Consider the following 15,442-nt stretch of genomic DNA (forward strand, 5'->3'; position numbering starts at 1 on the left):
AAAAAGAACACATTAGTTTCAGGTGTGCAACATGATTCAATATTTGCATGTATTATAAAATGCTGACCAAAATAAGTCTAGTTAACATCTAACACTACATTTTTTTTCTTTTTTTTTTTTTTAAAGATTTTATTTATTTATTTGAGAGAGAGATCATGAGCAGGGGGGGAAGGGCAGAAGGAGAAGCAGACTCCCCACTGAGCAGGAAGCCCAACATGGAGATCCATCCCAGGACCATGGGATCATGACTTGACCTGAAGGCAGATGCCTAACTGACTGAGCCACCCACGTGCCCTACAAGCTTTTTCTTACAATGAGAACTTTTAGGATCTCATAACAACTTTCAAATATACAACACATTATTATTAACTATAGTCACTATGCTGTACATTATATCCCCAGGACTTATTTATTTTTATAACTGGTATTTTATATATCTTCTGGGGTGACTGTCAAGGAAACTCTATTGATTCCTAGGAAAATGTATAGTTCTTGGAGCAGTGGCAAAATCGATGTGTGTGTGTGTGAAACCAGCAGCCTCATACTTCAGTAAGAACCTACCGTGAATCAGTTCTGTGCTCAGTCTTGTTATGGAAAGAAGCTATAACCCTATCCTCTTGGGGTTCCCACCCAGATTAAAAGACCCAACAAACCTATAAACCCATAATAAACAATGTCCACAGCAATTCAATGAAAGGAGAATTGGCATGAGCTGGACCTGCAGAGCTTCCTGGAAGGGGTTCAGGTTTATTTGGGCCTTCTGTCTTAGGCAACGTCAGCTGTGAAAGGAGTGGAGGGAAGGACTTTATTGGCAGCAGCTGCAGGTCAGTGGCTCCAGCTGTAGGCCCTCATGGGCCTCATATCAGGGTGCCCTGCTGGTCATTAAAAGGCAGAGTAGAAATAGATTCCAAGGAGAAGGAGACAAATAGAGGTCTTTCTCTTCTTTGGTGTTTAAGGCTGGAAGAGCCTTTCTCTGCTTCCTACTGCACACTAGAGAAAGGCAGGTTCTCTGTTTTGGGTCTTGTGATCCATGAGCAGTTTGTTTCTGGGCTGAAATTGAATGCCAAGATAAGTGGAACAAAGGTAAATTAGGAATGTTGGGAAGGCGACTAGCATAGGGAGAATGCCAGCAACATGGGGGAAAGCTTCGAGGGGGCAATTTACAGGTTTCACTGCAATGGGATGGCAGACAAGAGGAATAAAGGTCTATTTGAGTATAGAACAATAAAAAAATATAATGAGATTAAGCATTTAATGATTAAGGGCAGGCGTTTATTCAGAGTCTTGTATTATCATCAATGCATTTCCGTATGTAAAGGACTTAGGAGTATGCTAAGGAGAACCTGCCACCACCGCTACAACTGGTCTCAAAACAAGCAAACACAAGACCTACCACTCCTTACAAGAGCGTGCCTTCTGATTGTTCATTACACCTTCTGTTTCTGTCACCTTCTAACTTCTCAGTAAGTCTTTATTCAAGATTTTAACACTCAGATCCCATCTTCTTTCATACCCCATTTCTGTACTCATAGTTGGAACTTCAACATAATGGTGTAATCTAGATTTCCTCGTGTGGCATCTCCTCACTCTATGTGAGCACTCTTGCTAATCTTATCTTCTCCCAGACTTCACTTACTATTGAAGGGCCGATTGCTTCCATATTTGCAGCTCACACATCTCTTGTGAGTTTCAGACCCCTATATCCAACTGGATAGCCGTACCTGGATATTTCATGGGACACAAATCTAACTACTCAAAATCTGAACTCCTTGTCATTCTCACAAACCTGATTCTTCTGTTCTCAAAATGCTGCTATATGGAATCAGTGCCTATCCAGTCACCCAAGCCAGAATTTCAGGGGTCATCACAGTTTTTTCTGCACCTCTTAGAAGCCATATCCCATCAGTCACCACCTCCATGAGCTGCACCTGTTGTCCATGAGTCCAGAGCTTTACTCTCTGATTCCAGAGAGTAAAACTGCTGGTTAAGAGGGCTCTAGAGTAAGCATGCCTGGGTTCAAATAATAGCTTTCAATTGATACTACGTGATTGTTGGGGGGTTACTTAAGCTGTTTCTTGGTTTTCTCATCTGTAAAATGAGTATAATGCTTCATAAAATTGTTAGAATTAACTGTTATGTAAAATACCTGGAATACATAGTAAGTACTCAATAACCTTTGGTGATGCTGATGATATCAACAATGATGATGCCTGAGCAATGCTGGTAGGGGCAACCACCCAGCTGCAATAATTGAGGAACAAGAGTTGGAGGATAGCATCTGCTTCTTTTATTATTATTATTATTTATGACAGTACACATACACACACAGAGAGAGAGAGGGGCAGAGAGAGAAGCAGGCTCCATGCACCAAGAGCCCGATGTGGGACTCGATCCCGGGTCTCCAGGATCGCACCCTGGGCCAAAGGCAGGCGCCAAACCGCTGCGCCACCCAGGGATCCCAGCATCTGCTTCTTAACTAGATTTTCAGCCCATCCTTTATTCAGTCTCACATCTCTGCCTTTAAAGGAACTCTATGCCTCCAATTCTTAAGACCTCCTAGGTTCTGAGGGGCAAATTAGTTTGCCTTTTCTGGGCTTTCCCTCAGTAGGTAACTTCACTTTTTATGCTCTACACCTGCACTGCCCAGTATGGTACCCACTAGTCACATGTGGCTATTGAGCCATTGAAATGTGACTGGTGAGTGCTATACATGTTGAAATAATATTTCGGATATATTAGGTTAAATAAGATGTATTAAATGAATGTCTCTCCTTTTTCACTTTTCATGTGGCTAGTGGGAAATTTTAAATTACATATGTGACTGTCATTGTTGGATAATGTTGCATCTTACTGTTGACCTTTCTTGTCTGCTGTTATTTTCACTCCTTCTCCTTAGTCTGCTAGTGGATACCCTTTCATTTTCATTTTTTTGTGAGGTGTCTGGAAAAGGAAAGATAAATGGGTGTGTTTCATCTGCCATGTTGAACTGTAAGTTATACCCAGGCTTCTCACACTCTCGCTCCTGCTTGTATTTGTAGTCTTACCACTTTCTACCCTGTCACCAACCCTACGGCCCAGCCAAAATGAATCACTTGTAATCTTTGGAGGACACAGGGGCTTTCATGCCTTTGCTTTCTTTGCATCCTTTGAGTAACTCCTCCCACCTGTCTAGTGACTTATTCTTCAAAATCTCAAATTTCACCTACTTTCAGGAGCTTTTTCTTGACCTACCTCTCCTTCCAGTTGAGCTGACTGCTCCAGAGTTCAGAATATTTCCTGCATTTTCTTTATTATTTCTATTTTTAAAAAGATTTTATTTATTTATTCATGAGAGAGAGAGAGAGAGAGGCCGAGACACAGGCAGAGGGAGAAGCAGGCTCCACGCACCGGGAGCCCGACGTGGGACTCGATCCAGGAACCCCAGGATCAGGCCCTGGGCCAAAGGCAGGCGCTAAACGTCTGGGCCACCCAGGCTGCCCCGCCTTCTCCTGTTCAGATACCTCCCTGCCCCGTAGGAAACTCCCTCTTCTTCATCAGACCCTGTAGGGCCATTTCTGGATTTGATGCATCGAAGGAACTAAACGTTTATTATTTAATGTCCATAAAATAAAGACCGGAAGGACGGGCTGTGGGAATACGGAGGGAGGCGAGGGCTGTCTGGAGAGGTTTCGTGAAGTTGGTATTTTTCATTTCTTCCGAGTTTCCCGCCGGGGGAGGCGGCCTTGGGAGTTCCCGGGGGAGGGAACAGGACGAGCCCAGCTTCCCTGGAGGCGAGGACTACGCCAGGGCAAGGGCAGATGCTCCGTCTGCACGCGGCTCTGTGAAGACATGGCTCAGGGCCCCGAGGTCCTGGAAAGAAGTTTGAGGGCTGGGCTGGGGAGGAGAGGAGGTGTTCGCGAAAGGCTTCGGGCCCAGGCGGGAGGTCACGGCGCGCGCGGTTTGGCCGGGGGGGGGGGGGAGGGGGGGGGGCTGGCTGCGGGGGCGGGCGGCGGGCGGGCAGGGGAGCGCACGCGTGGTCTGGGGGCGCGGCGGGCAGCGCCGCCAGCGGGTGGGGGAAGCGGGGGCACCGGGGGCACCACCTTCAGCAGCTCGGCGCGGGGAGCGAGGAGCTTCCAGGCGGCCCAGACCCCAGGGCGCGCGCAGCGGGTGGGGGCGGGGCGAACGGAGGCCGCGGCCGCGGTCGCGGTGCGGGGGGCCTCACGCGCTTGTCCCTCGCGCGTCGCCGTCCGCGCAGCTCGCAGTTCGGCCGCCGGCGCAGTGGTTCCGGTTCCGGTTGCGGCGGGCGTCGGCACCTGCGGCGAGGGCGGCGGCCATGGCGTACTCCACCGTGCGGAGGGTGGCCCTGGCCTCGGGGCTCGTGCTGGCCGTGTCGCTGCTGCTGCCCAAGGCCTTCCTGTCTCGCGGAAGGCGGCAGGAGCCGCCACCTGCGCCGGAAGGTAGGCGGCGGCTAGCTAGGTCCCCGTCAGCGTACGGAGAGCGCTGCTGCTCCAGGGCGGGGGCCCTCGAGGTCTCCTCCACCGTGGGGGGGGGGGGGGGGCTGGGAGCGCCGCGGCGACTCAGACCCCCCTCGGCAGGGAGGGCGGCGATGCCGGCGCGCGCGTGCGTGGTGCCCGGGCGCCCTCCGGGTGGCCCCCACGCCTGCCTCGTGCGCAGCCCGTCCCCTCCCTGGCTTCACTCCGCTGCCCGCTCTGTTCAGGCGCTTTGGGCCGGGTCCGGAGGGCTCCCACTTGGATTCCCCTCTCCGGGGTTCCCCGATGCCTCGTGCCGGGCTTTTTTTTTTTTTTTTTTTTTTTTTTGTATGAAGCGAAGTCCATTGGCCTTGGTATTGGTTAACCTCGAGTCATTGTGTACTTCCAGCGCCCCCACTTAAGGCTTTATTTTTTTTTAATGCCTTTTAAAATAGAAGATTTTTAACTCCAGTTTCAATTACTGAGATGAACAGATGCTACGTTTCCTTCCCCCCCGTACTTAAGTGTTTGCCAGTCCTTTGTTACCGTGTGGTTGTGTACGCGGTGTTCACGAATCCACCCTGTTGGCGCGCTCAGGGGCTTTTACATAAGGAGTCCAAAGGGATGGATGTCCAGGCCGAAAGAAGGAACTAGAGCAATTCCGTGTAGCTCCTGAAGTTCCACGGGTAACTTTCGCCTGTAAATTGTCTCTGATAATGACCCTTGCGGATGGTTTTACGGCCTCCAAGCGCTTCCACTAATGTTCAGCACGTTGATGATTGGACAGCTCCTGTCGCGCTGAATCCGCCTCCCTGTGATTCGTGCGCACCGACTCTAGTCCCCTCTCTTGCGCGTCATAGATAGGAGTCCTGTAGATGCAAGGCACCAAGCTCTAGGGATAGAGGGCAGATTGAACCCAGAATTCTCTTGATCAAAACTTTATGCTTGGAAAACTACCTGGAAGAGACTTCTAAAAAATGTGGGGTTTTTATTTTCTTTCTTATTACAAAACGCCAAAGGTTTTACTCGTTTTGTCTAATTGATATCGTCTTGTCTGCCTTGAAGATTAATTCATGATGACCTTAACAGTGAAGATTTTTTTTTAAAACAGTATTTTACTGAATTGAATTCCATTATGCTGACTTATCTTTTTTTTTTTTTTTAAAGATTTTATTCACGAGAGACAGAGAAAGAGAAAGGCAGAGACACAGGCAGAGGGAGAAGCAGGCTCCATGCAGGGAGCCCGATGTGGGACTCGATCCTGGGACTCGATCCTGGGACTCCAGGATGATGTCCTGGGCTGAAGGCAGGCGCTAAACCGCTGAGCCACCCAGGGATACCCTATGCTGAATTTTCTAAGCTTTATTGAATGTGCATGGGAGATACTCTTCTGAATGTTGTATGGAGATTAAATGTGGCACTTTCCCTTGAGAACTCAAGAGTTGATATTCAATGTTCTCGTCTTACAATCTTTGCACTTTCTGTCCTTGTTCTTGTTCTTCCCTCAGCTTCCTTCTGGTTACTCAAGTTTCTGATCAGCTGTAACCTCAGAGAGATTGTCCCTACAGACCCTAGCTAACTTCACCCTCCTCCTTCCCTATTCCTTCATGTTGCGTTTCCCTTCTTGAAGGAATTACTATATGATATGAAATGTTCTTATTTTTTTCTCTTTCTACCTTTGAGAATAGAAGTTTCATGAGGGCAGGGACTTGGTCTAGTTTTCCACTGTTTCTTGAGCACCTGTCTAAAATGGCAGTCGACAGATATTTTTAAATGAATAATTTAAGCTTATGAAGCTATTAGTATTGGGAATTCTCTTTTTGCATTAGTTACCAAAGGAATATAATCTAGGCAAAAACTTCTCTTGTATGGTATATTTCAGTAACTGAAATTTTGCTAACTAAACTCTTCATCCTTGGATGAACCTAGAAGGTGTTATGCTAAGTGAAATAAGTCCGACAGAGAAAGACAAATACTATGTGATCTCATTTATGTGTGGCATCTAAAAAATAAATGAGCAAACAAAAACAGACTCATAAATATAGAGAACTGATGGTTACCAAATGGGAGGTGTGGTGGGGGAATGGGCAAAATGGGTGAAGAGGAGTGGGAGATACAGGCTTCCAGTTATGAAATTAATAAGTCACAGGGATGAAAGCACAACATAGGGAGTATATGGTGTTGTCATAATGTTATATGGTGATAGATGGTAGCTGTACTTACTGTGAGCATAATAATGTATAGAGCTGTAGAATTACTATGTTATACATTTAAATCTAAGGTAACATTGTATGCCAAGTATCTTCAATAAAAACAAATTACTTGGGGATCCCTGGGTGGCTCAGCGGTTTAGCGCCTGCCTTTGGCCAGGGGCGTGATCCTGGAGTCCGGGGATCGGGTCCCACATCGGGCTCCCCGCATAGAGCCTGCTTCTCCCTCCTCCTGTGTCTCTGCCTGCCTCTCTCTCTCTCTATCATAAATAGATAAATAAATAAATCTTTAAAAAAAAAAAAAACAAATTGCTTAAAATCCCTGGGCTGGTATGCTGACATTTTAAAAGTAGTGATTCCTAGCCTTTTTGGGGTTATTTACCCGTTTGAGAATCTGATGAAAGTTATGGAGTTTCTCCCTAGAAAAATTCACATACCATTTATGCTGACATTCAGAGTTTGAGTATCAATTCAGAGAATTCACATAACCCGAAACCCTTGTTTTGGAGAAAGAGACAGCCTCAGTTACTTGAAAATTCTTGAAATCTGTCATTGTAACTTTCATTTCTGCCCATTGGAATATGTGAAACAACTACAGTCCCTTTTCCACATGACAGTTGTTAAGACATTCTTTTAGTAAATACTTATGATGTATTCACATAGTATATACACAGTATACAGATAACCAAGGATTCTAAGAAAAATGAACCAAATCTTGCCTGAGATTCATAGTTTAGTAGAGGAAAACTGACAGTAAGTGTGTGTCAGTTGCATGTACTCAAAGTCCTTGCAGGGAACAATGCGGACTCATGGTTAGAACAGTCAGTTTTAAAGGGGACAAGAAAAGTGTCCTAGAGCAGGAGAGTCTTTTTTTCCTCCCTAACAACTTTCTTGAGATATAATTCACATACAGGTCACCTGCTTGAAGTGTACAGTTCAGTGGAATCTGTTATATTCAGATTTGTGCAACCATCACCACAGTCAATGTTAGAACATTTCCCTCATGAAATCCCGATATTCTTTAGCCATCACCCTCCAAACTGCCCCACCCCCTTCAGCCCTAGGTAACCACTAGTCTACTTTCTGTCAATATAAGTTTTTCTGTCCCAGAAATTTCATATAAATGGAATCATAGGACATATGATCTTTTGTGACTAGCTTCTCTTGCTCTGTATGTTTTCAAGACTCATCCATGTTGTAGCATGTATTAGTGCTTCATTACTTTTTTTTAAAGATTTATTTTAGAGTGAGAGAGAGTGAGAGGGAGGAGCAGAGAAGAAGAAAGAAACCCAGGCCAACTCCATGCTGAGTGCAGAGCCTGGGTACGGTGCTCGACCCAGGGCTCAGTCTCATGACACTGAGATAATGACCTAAGCCAAGACCAAGAATTGGATACCTAACCAGCCACGCCACCCAGGCATCCCAGTACTTCATTACTTTTTTATAGCTGAATAATATTCCATTGTGTGGATATACCATACTTTACTCATTCATCTGTTGATGGACATTTGGATTGTTTATATTTTTTATTATGCATAATGCTATTACAATTTGAATACAAACTTATGTAGACATGTTTTCATTTTTCTCGGGTGTATACATTTCGGAAATATGAGCATTTTAGTGGCTGGAATGAAGAGTGAAATTTCTAGGTCATGTGATTACTCTATATTTAACCTTTTGAGGAACTGCTAGACTGTTTTTCTTTTTTTTCTTTTTTTTTTTTTAATTTTTATTTACTTATGAGAGTCACACACACACAGAGAGAGAGAGAGAGAGAGAGGCAGAGACATAGGCAGAGGGAGAAGCAGGCACCATGCACCGGGAGCCCGACGTGGGATTCGATCCCGGGTCTCCAGGATCGCGCCCTGGGCCAAAGGCAGGCGCTAAACCGCTGCGCCACCCAGGGATCCCTAGACTGTTTTTCAAAGTGGCTGCACCATTTAACATTCCTACCAGCAGTGTATAAGCGTTCCAGTTGCTCTACATCTTGCCAACACCTATTGTCTGCCTTTTTGATCATAGCTATCTGAGTGGGTATGAAGTGACACCTCATTGTGGTTTTATTTGCATTTCCCTGATGACTACTGTCCTTGGCTGCTTCTTGTGTGTGTATTGGCTAATTGTATATCACTTTTGGAGAAGTATCTTCAGATCTTGTGCCCATTTTTAAATTGGGTTACTTTTTATTGTTGAGTTTATTGTTTATTAAGAGTTCTCCAGATAAGTCTCTATTCAGGTACATAATTTACAAATATTTTCTTGCATTTAGTGGGTTGTCTTCGTTTTCATGCTGGTGTCCTTTAAAAATTTTTTTTCATTGTGGTGAGAGAGGAGACCAGAGATGTTGGCAGGGGCCAAACTGTGAGGAACTGTTTTTCCCTCTCATACTTAAGGAGGTTGTAACTCTGGGAAATGAACAAGGGGTAGTGGAAGGGGGAGGTGGACCCAGTCCAGGGATGACTGGGTAATGGACACTGAGGGGGGCACTTGGCGGGATGAGCATTGGATGTTAGGCTATATGTTGGAAAATTCCACTCCAATAAAAAAAACATTAAAAAAATACTTAAGAAAAAAAAATACTTAAGGAGGTTGGATTTTATTCTAAAGGTAGAAGAGGCCATTGTAAGTTGGTAAGTAGAAGAGGACCATCCAGTGTGGTTTTAGAAAAGACATCCTGGCAGCAGTATAGGAGATGCATTGTGAGGATTTCTTTACAGTGAAGATACTTACAGTACTCCAGTTGGGAACACAGGAGCATCATTAAGTCAGCGTTGTTGAGCTCATCAGTTAGGATCTTCATGACAAATGGCAGAAGATTTAACCTCAATAGCCTTATGACAAAAAAGGGATGCATTGCTTTGTATAAATGAAAAGACCCTGTGTTAGAATTGGCCTTCAGTGTTGTTTAATCCAGAGCTTCCCAATCTCATCTGGGCTCCAGCTCTGATTTTCTGTGTTCATTTAACTTCCTAGTTCCAGGCAGCCCTGGTGGCTCCAGAGGTTTAGCACCGTCTTCAGCCTGGGGCGTGATCCCGCATCAGTCTTCCTGCCTGGAGCCTGCTTCTCCCTCTGCCTATGACTGCCTATGTCTCTGCCCCCCACGCCCCTCTGTGTGTGTGTCTCATGAATAAATAAAATCTTTTAAAAAACAAACTTCCCAGTTCCTTCTCAAGTTGGCTCTGTCCTCTGACTGCTCTCTCAGGATAGCAACAATGGTTGCAACAGTACAAGACATCACTTCTCACATTCCATGGTTCAGAGAAGGAGCATATCTTTTCTTTTAAACTCTTCCTTCACTCCCACCTCATTCTTATCCACCCTGCACCCCTACCCCCTTATTCTTCCCTAGTAGTTCCAGCTAACTTATCCATGCATCTTAGTAGCTTGAACTAAGTTACTTGCAGTGTTTTGGGTGGAAAGAATATGCTGATTAATCACTCTGAAGTTGATAATGATTCCCAAAGGGATATGGGGGTACTGGAGGAAGGAGAGCAGGGGGGCTGTCTTCATTGGGTAAGAACAATTTTTTTTAAAGATTTTATTTATTCATTGATGAGAGACAGAGAGAGAGAGAGAGAGAGAGAGAGAGAGAGGCAGAGACACAGGCAGAGGGAGAAGCAGGCTCCATGCAGGGAGCCCAACGTGGAAATTGATCCTGGGTCTCCAGGATCAGGCTCTAGGCTGAAGGTGGCACTAAACCGCTGAGCCACCTGGGCTGCCCGGGTAAGAACAATTTTAAGAGCTATTTTTATTATATTTCTCTGGTATTATTTTCATATTTAATGATTTGAGATGTATTTAACATTGTCAGAAATTTCAGTTTTAAGAGCCATTTCTTTAGGATTTGAGAGTGCACGTGTGTGTGTGTGTGTGTGTGTGTGTGTGCACATGCATGAGTGGGGGGAAGAGCAGAGGGAGAGGGAGGCTCCATGCTAAGAGTGGAGCCTGACACAAGGCCCCATCTCATGGCCCTGAGATAGTGAGCTGAAACCAAGAGTTGGATGCTTAACCAACTGAGTTATCCAGGTACCCCATGTGAGCCATTTTTAAGAAGAATTGGAAGGTGAAGGGGAGGGAGACATCTTGGATTAGTCTCAGGTTATTGGCTTAGGTGAGTAGGCAGTTGGTAATGCCCTTCATCACAATAGGAATGGAGGAACAGTAGATCAAAGGGAAAATGGTGAGTTCAGGAATGAAGACTAGCAGCATGTCCCTTTCTTCGGTCTTTTTTCTTTGTTGACTTCTCTAGGAGTTCATCCATTCCTCCTATGACCTAGTTTCAAGTATCTCTCAACACAGCCTTCTTAGAAGGCAGATGATAGCAAGTGGAAGCCTATTAGATCATGAAAGAGCAACCTGATGCCTCCCCCATCCTCCTTTTAAAAATTCTCTACTTCTTTTTGTGCATCTTGAGGATTACTTTAGATAATTTGCATTTTACTTACTGACCTTGTGATATATTAGAATCCTAAACTGACTTTTTTTTTTTTGCTGCTCATCTAGGTTTTGTCCATTTTGTACTTTTCACTTGTTTTGGAGCATAGGTGGGGGGAAGTTTAGCAATCAGCCTCAATTTCTGCACTTAGTCTCTCTCTCACAGCTGCAGACACAACAGAAGGTGGGGGATTCTTCTTTTGTGGCCAGTGAAAAGGCTTGGTTGCTGGAACTGCGGGGGTGCTGGTGTGTGGGGTTATCTTTCACTCTCTCCAGCACAGGATTCACTTTGAATTGGTGCTGGTTTTTGCTGGGGTGTTTACAGAATATGGTGGGGCTGGAGACTCTTTACAGAGACGTCTGCCAACGTTGTGCAGGGGAAGCTGGTGCCGTGTACATGGTGCTAGCAAAATAGGTGGAGAGCGTTTATGCTGGTTTTTCCAAGTGTCTGGCTTTCTAGGTTTAGGGAAGGGAAGAGAAATGGCGCTTGCCAGCACTTTTGTTGTTGAAGTATCCTGAAGATTCCTGCGCCTCCAGCACATGTTTTGAGAGTAGTAAATACATCTTCTTCACATATACCTCAGACACTTTTCAAACTTGTTTCTATGCTGTGTTTAAAGTCGGGTTATTTATTATGCTTTAGGGTGAGGACTCCGTTTCCTATCTCCCTTCAGCTCTCTTGAGTTAAGCCCAGTTGATTTTTTTTTTCTAAGTACCCACAGTTAAACCCTGCTGATTTTTAAAGCCAAATAAGCCCCACTGATTTTTTTTTTCAAAGCCAGATAGATGTTAATGGGGACTCATCTTCCCAGTGTGGGTCCCCATAGCCTGGGGTGGGGTGTGATCCTCTAACGTCTCTAAGGATGCTTGTGGCATCTTTCCATTTGTGGTTAGTCCTATCTGGGTTTGTTTCCCAATCTCTGCTCTGTGCCTCCGCCCTTTATCTTTGCGGCTTTGCTCCTCAATTTCTCCCTAGGATTAAATGTGGAAGCACTGTTCTGCCAGTTCTTGGGCATTTTCAAAGTTAGTAGCACAGTTACAGCTGTTATTTCCATGTGCATGGATGAGTTAAGTTCAGGATTCACCTACTTTGCCATCTTCCTCACAATCTCCTGAAGAATCCTTCTTAGAATCTAGCCCAAGAGCTATACAGTGTGCTCACTTCTTTGTAGTTGAAAAGTCCACCATCCACCTTTTGCAAACTGGAACAATAGTCACCTATTCCACTCTTTAAAATTTTCCTCTATCAACATAATTTCTTAAAATTTTAGTTTAATGACCTTTCTTGCAAGTTTTCCAGTGAGAGTAGAAATTATTTGGTGGATGGACTTATCCTCCTCACCCATCTGGGACTTTATATTTGTCCTTAGGATTGCTGATTCTCTTTCATTTAACCCAAAATTCATTCCCTTTGATAGACAGTATGGAAGCAGAATAGAAGTTCAGAAATTCTGCTTCCTTAGCATTACATTTTATAATCCGGTAAATCCCCCACCCCCTTTTTTTACTCTAAAAATACCCCTTTTGCTTTGGCTAGCCTTTTTGTAAATCTTAATTTATTTTGGACCTTGGCCTCAAGTGGTTCTTCCAAGTCTTGCCACTCATTCACTTATGTGTCGTTTTGTTCATCTTTTCTTTTTTAGAGGAGCTACCTGTACATCTGCTTCCCCCCCACTCCGCCTTTCCTACCTGCTTGACAATTTTTGAAATGCCCAAGCAATACTGCATTTTAAGAGCTTTCCTCTTAAAAAGTGTTTCATGCCATGGGGCTATTTTCAGAACTTAATTCTGCCTTTCTGGAGCCTGTGCCACACAACCCCTACCTTGATGCCACAAATACTAAGTTGGCACGGTCCCTTTCTCCTATCGTTCTCTTCATTACACAAACCAGTTTTTTCTTTGGCCAAAGTAGCAATTCCCCTACTCTTACCATATATACCTGTGTAATGTGGAAATACCAGCATATGAGATGAGGAACTTGTCAGCCATTCCAAAGTTAGCTTACTGAGACTTTGGACAGGTGCCAGAGTAGGTGAAGCCTTCCAAGATGACAATTGTATGCTGCTTCTGTGCTTGAGTCAGCTTCAGGATAGCCCTGGTCAGCACTTCCATAGCTGGATCCTGTAGTGCTTCCACGATAATGTGATATCTGGCATCTCTCCTCCTGATCCTACCTGCCCATATTTTCCAGTGAGTGGCTTACTTTGAGTATTATAGGTAGTGTTCCTTATGAGTACCTTCCCAGTGGCCCCATTCCTCTGAAATAGCTCAGACTCTTATGTCACCACGTTCTCCTCAGGTGAGTTCTGCCCACTGGGTCTTGAGCTATCTGAGATATGGAAATATATACTCCTATATGTATAGTTATGTGTCCATATATGTGTGTGTGTTTGTGTGTGTGTGACACATATACGTAATTCTTTGTAATCTTAGCTCTTTATGTTTTGATATATAAGTGCTTGAGGATGAGTGTATTATTTTGGTCCCTTACCTTTTCTTTTCTCGTAATGAAACCTCAAGTATCTGCTCTGAAAGCATGTCAGAGAAGGGAGAAGACCATTTGAGAGCCTGTGAGTGCATGAAGATTAGGTACTCTTTCAAGTTCAGAAACTTTTAGAGGAGGGAGTATGGAGCAGAGTGGTGGGTGTAGAGCACCTTTACCAGTTACTCTGACTGTCATTTTCTATTCTTAAAACTAAAAACCATTCAGGATAATGATGTAAAAAATTATTTTTAGCTCTGAGCATAACTAACTGTGCTGGGTCTTGAGATTCCAGTAAAGGCCAGCAGGCCCTGTACAAGTCATCCACATCAATTCAGCAGAGTATATAGCATGCAAGACCCAGAGCATACCCTGAAGGGACCCAAGCATGGAGAAAACACTGAACTTCAGCCACAGAGCACAAGGAGTACCTAGAGTTAAATAAGTTGGATTTATTATTTGTAGCAAGGGAGAATGCACAGCATGAGGAAGCTTGTGGCATCACATTAAGAATGTGAGAAAAGCTTTATTATAGGGTATGGACATGTGTTAGGTGAATTTGAAGAAGGCTTAAGGATGTGGGGGTTCACTCTAGATTGGATGCCATCCGGTAGGGAGGCAAATTCTATGGCTGAGTATCTTAATAGAGTTTATCTAAAGGGAGAGCAGACTACAGAAAGGCTGAAGCTATAGTTGGTGAAGAAGCAGCAGTCGCTCATTATCCAGGAATGGGGGCTATTTGGAACTTTTTACCTTAGACAATATTCATGTTTTATCTGTGTTCAGGCAGATTACAGAGTGGTCTGACTCTTTGTCTTGATCCACGGTAGTCACAGAATGGCCTTGTCTAATGTTAATGCTCTGAAATTGCTGACGTTTAACAGGAAGATACCAAAACCTAACTGTGAGTACCGAGCCAGCTCCTACCAACACCAAGGCCTAGCTGATAGTACCAGGCCAGCTTCTGATGTCACAGGCATCTTTTCTGGTGCTCTGATAGGATTTATAAGTTTTGGTCAGCACTGAATAAAATGGGGTAGAAGTGGTACTTAGTGGAAGATTTCATCTGTTTCTCAGTCCATTCAAGTAGAGGCTGTAAGGCACATAAATACAACTCTTGAATAAGGCCAGTTGTGATAAGTGCAATTAAAGAGATTCAAGCAGTATGTTCTAAGTGCATGGGGGTGACGTGAGAAAAAGCATTGGGGGTGAGGGCAGTATTTGGCCTGGGCCCTGAAGGATAAGCTGGATGTAAACATGTAGAGTTGGAGAGAAAAGCAAAACCACTGGAGTCAGCAAAAAGCAAAGGCTTGGTAGTAAGAAATTACAAGGCTGACTCAGAGCATGGTGAGAAGTCTAGTTAGGTTGAATCAGGAGTATATAATGAGAAAGAAATGTGAAGAGGTACTTTTGGGCTAGATTATAGAGTTCAGTTGTTTAGAAATTCAGTTTGGAGGAAAGGCAAAACCAGAACTTGTTAAATACCCATTGTGCATGCAGGGTGCTTTGTATATGATTTTTAACCTGTAATCCTTGTAACAACCCTGAACAATCCTTTTAATGATCCCATCTATATCCACTTTACAGATGATGAAAACGAGCTTTAGAAAGGCTCATTTAACATCCACTTAAATAGTTGGAGGCCCGGCTAGTATCTCTCTCTCTCTCTCTTTTTTTTTTTTTTTTTGTATTGGCCAGTATCTTAACTAATAACTGACTAAAAATATAGTACTGATTTTACTCTGCTGCCTTACTGTGTAACAAGTCTCTTGTCCTCTGTGGGAACCATTGAAAGCTTTTGATCAGAGAAATGGCAAGACCAGTTAGAATAATGCTTTAGGAAGATGACTCCTAACAAAACAGTA

The 15,442-nt window shown here is 44.2% G+C and overlaps 1 protein-coding gene and 1 long non-coding RNA gene across 6 annotated transcripts in view; one reads left to right on the plus strand and one right to left on the minus strand.

Moving 5' to 3' along the window:
• Positions 1–3,559: 3,559 nt before the first annotated feature.
• Positions 3,560–5,285, minus strand: LOC144294727 (uncharacterized). Its single transcript, XR_013362113.1, has 2 exons — positions 4,080–5,285; positions 3,560–3,849 (listed from the first exon to the last, which is right to left on the minus strand). It is a non-coding gene; the product is annotated as an uncharacterized LOC144294727 (long non-coding RNA).
• Positions 3,724–15,442, plus strand: part of RIC3 (RIC3 acetylcholine receptor chaperone) — a 51,925-nt gene continuing 40,206 nt past the window's right edge. For 2 of the 5 annotated variants that reach the window (XR_013362112.1, XM_077866606.1), the window contains exons 1-2: positions 3,724–3,846; positions 4,235–4,436. Coding sequence is in view for 4 of the 5 variants with exons in the window: in XM_077866606.1 (XP_077722732.1) it covers positions 3,829–3,846; positions 4,235–4,436 (220 nt within the window). In the remaining variant the exon portion in view is untranslated. The remainder of the gene's footprint in view (positions 3,847–4,234; positions 4,437–15,442) is intronic. The other 3 variants (XM_077866610.1, XM_077866601.1, XM_077866602.1) reach the window with 3 other exon arrangements.

The sequence above is a fragment of the Canis aureus genome, chromosome 23, assembly GCF_053574225.1.
Source record: "Canis aureus isolate CA01 chromosome 23, VMU_Caureus_v.1.0, whole genome shotgun sequence".
NCBI lineage: Eukaryota > Metazoa > Chordata > Mammalia > Carnivora > Canidae > Canis > Canis aureus.